Source organism: Calidris pugnax, unplaced genomic scaffold (assembly GCF_001431845.1).
Source record: "Calidris pugnax isolate Ruff unplaced genomic scaffold, ASM143184v1 scaffold9, whole genome shotgun sequence".
Lineage (NCBI taxonomy): Eukaryota > Metazoa > Chordata > Aves > Charadriiformes > Scolopacidae > Calidris > Calidris pugnax.
In genome coordinates, this window is record NW_015090778.1 from 179527 (window position 1) to 180796 (window position 1270).

General features: G+C 69.2%; 1 protein-coding gene across 3 annotated transcripts in view; it reads left to right on the forward strand.

Annotated features, from left to right (window-relative positions):
• AATK (apoptosis-associated tyrosine kinase) overlaps positions 1-1270 on the forward strand; it is a 10782-nt gene that overhangs the window by 2323 nt on the left and 7189 nt on the right. For all 3 annotated transcript variants that reach the window (XM_014950144.1, XM_014950151.1, XM_014950159.1), the window contains exons 3-6: positions 29-108; positions 274-392; positions 830-917; positions 1096-1229. In XM_014950144.1, coding sequence (XP_014805630.1) covers positions 29-108; positions 274-392; positions 830-917; positions 1096-1229 — 421 coding nt within the window. The remainder of the gene's footprint in view (positions 1-28; positions 109-273; positions 393-829; positions 918-1095; positions 1230-1270) is intronic.

Genomic DNA, 1270 nt, shown 5'->3' on the forward strand with positions numbered 1-1270 from the left:
ACGGGCAGCGGGATGTGCTCTGTTACAGTGCAGCTCCTCAAGTCGGCGGACCTGGGGCGGCAGAGCCTGCTCTACCTGAAGGAGATCGGGCATGGCTGGGTTGGCAAGGGGAGGGGCAGGGGTGGGGGGACACCCCACGGGGCTGCTGGCGGCAGGGACCGGGCTGGTGTGAGGGTTTGGGGTGAGGATGGGTGGTGCGAGGGTTTGGGGTGAGGATGGTGGGGGACACACGCATGGTGAGGATGGAGGGGACGAGCCTGTCCCTCGCCCCAGGTGTTCCTGGGGGAGGTGAACTCGGGCATCAGCAGCACCCAGGTGGTGGTGAAGGAGCTGAAGGCGAGCGCCAGCGTGCAGGACCAGATGCAGTTCCTGGAGGAAGCGCAGCCCTACAGGTACCTCTGGGGTCACTTGGCGGTGCCGCGGCTGCGCCGGGCACAGCCGGGAGCGGGGATGCTGTTGGATGGTGCCATGTTTGGCTGCCAAGTAGCCCCATGGCTGCCCCATGGAGGTGCCCAGCCCCATTGCCCGTCTGCCCGGGGCTCATGGTGGCAGAACAAGGGCCGTGCCGGGAGGCGCTGGCCGTGGCGTGGGGGCTGCGGTGAGGTCATGGGCACAGCGGGGCCGAGGGGGGGCACGGAGCTGCTCCCTGCCCTGGCAGAGCCGAACAAATGTCCCTTTGTGGCGTGTCCCAGGGTGCTGGGACGTGCTGGTACCCGCTCCCGGCAGCCCCTGCGCTGCCCCCCAGCGCAGCGGCAGAGGAGGCAGGGAGATGGTTCCTGGGGTGGGGCCATCCCAGCCAGTGTGACGCTGATGTGTCCCCATTGCACAGGGCCCTCCAGCACACCAACCTGCTGCAGTGCCTGGCCCAGTGCGCCGAGGTCACCCCCTACCTGCTGGTGATGGAGTTCTGCCCGCTGGTGAGTCCCCCACGTCCCCTGCGCCCCATCCTGCTCCCCGGGGTGCCACCGGGGTACGAGCCCTGGAGGGGACAGCAGGGCTGCAGGCAGGGCAGGGTGCGTGGCAGGGCTCTGTCCTGCTGGGCACAGCTGAGCCCCTTGGCTCTCCAGGGAGGGTGACGGTGGCACTGCCCTGCAGGGTGACCTGAAGGGGTACCTACGGAGCTGCCGGGGGGCCGAAGCCATGACCCCAGACCCGCTGACCCTGCAGAGGATGGCGTGCGAGGTGGCCTGTGGCGTGCTGCACCTGCACAGGAACAACTACATCCACAGGTAGGCTGGTTTGGTGCACCGGGGGGGGGGGGGGGGGGGGG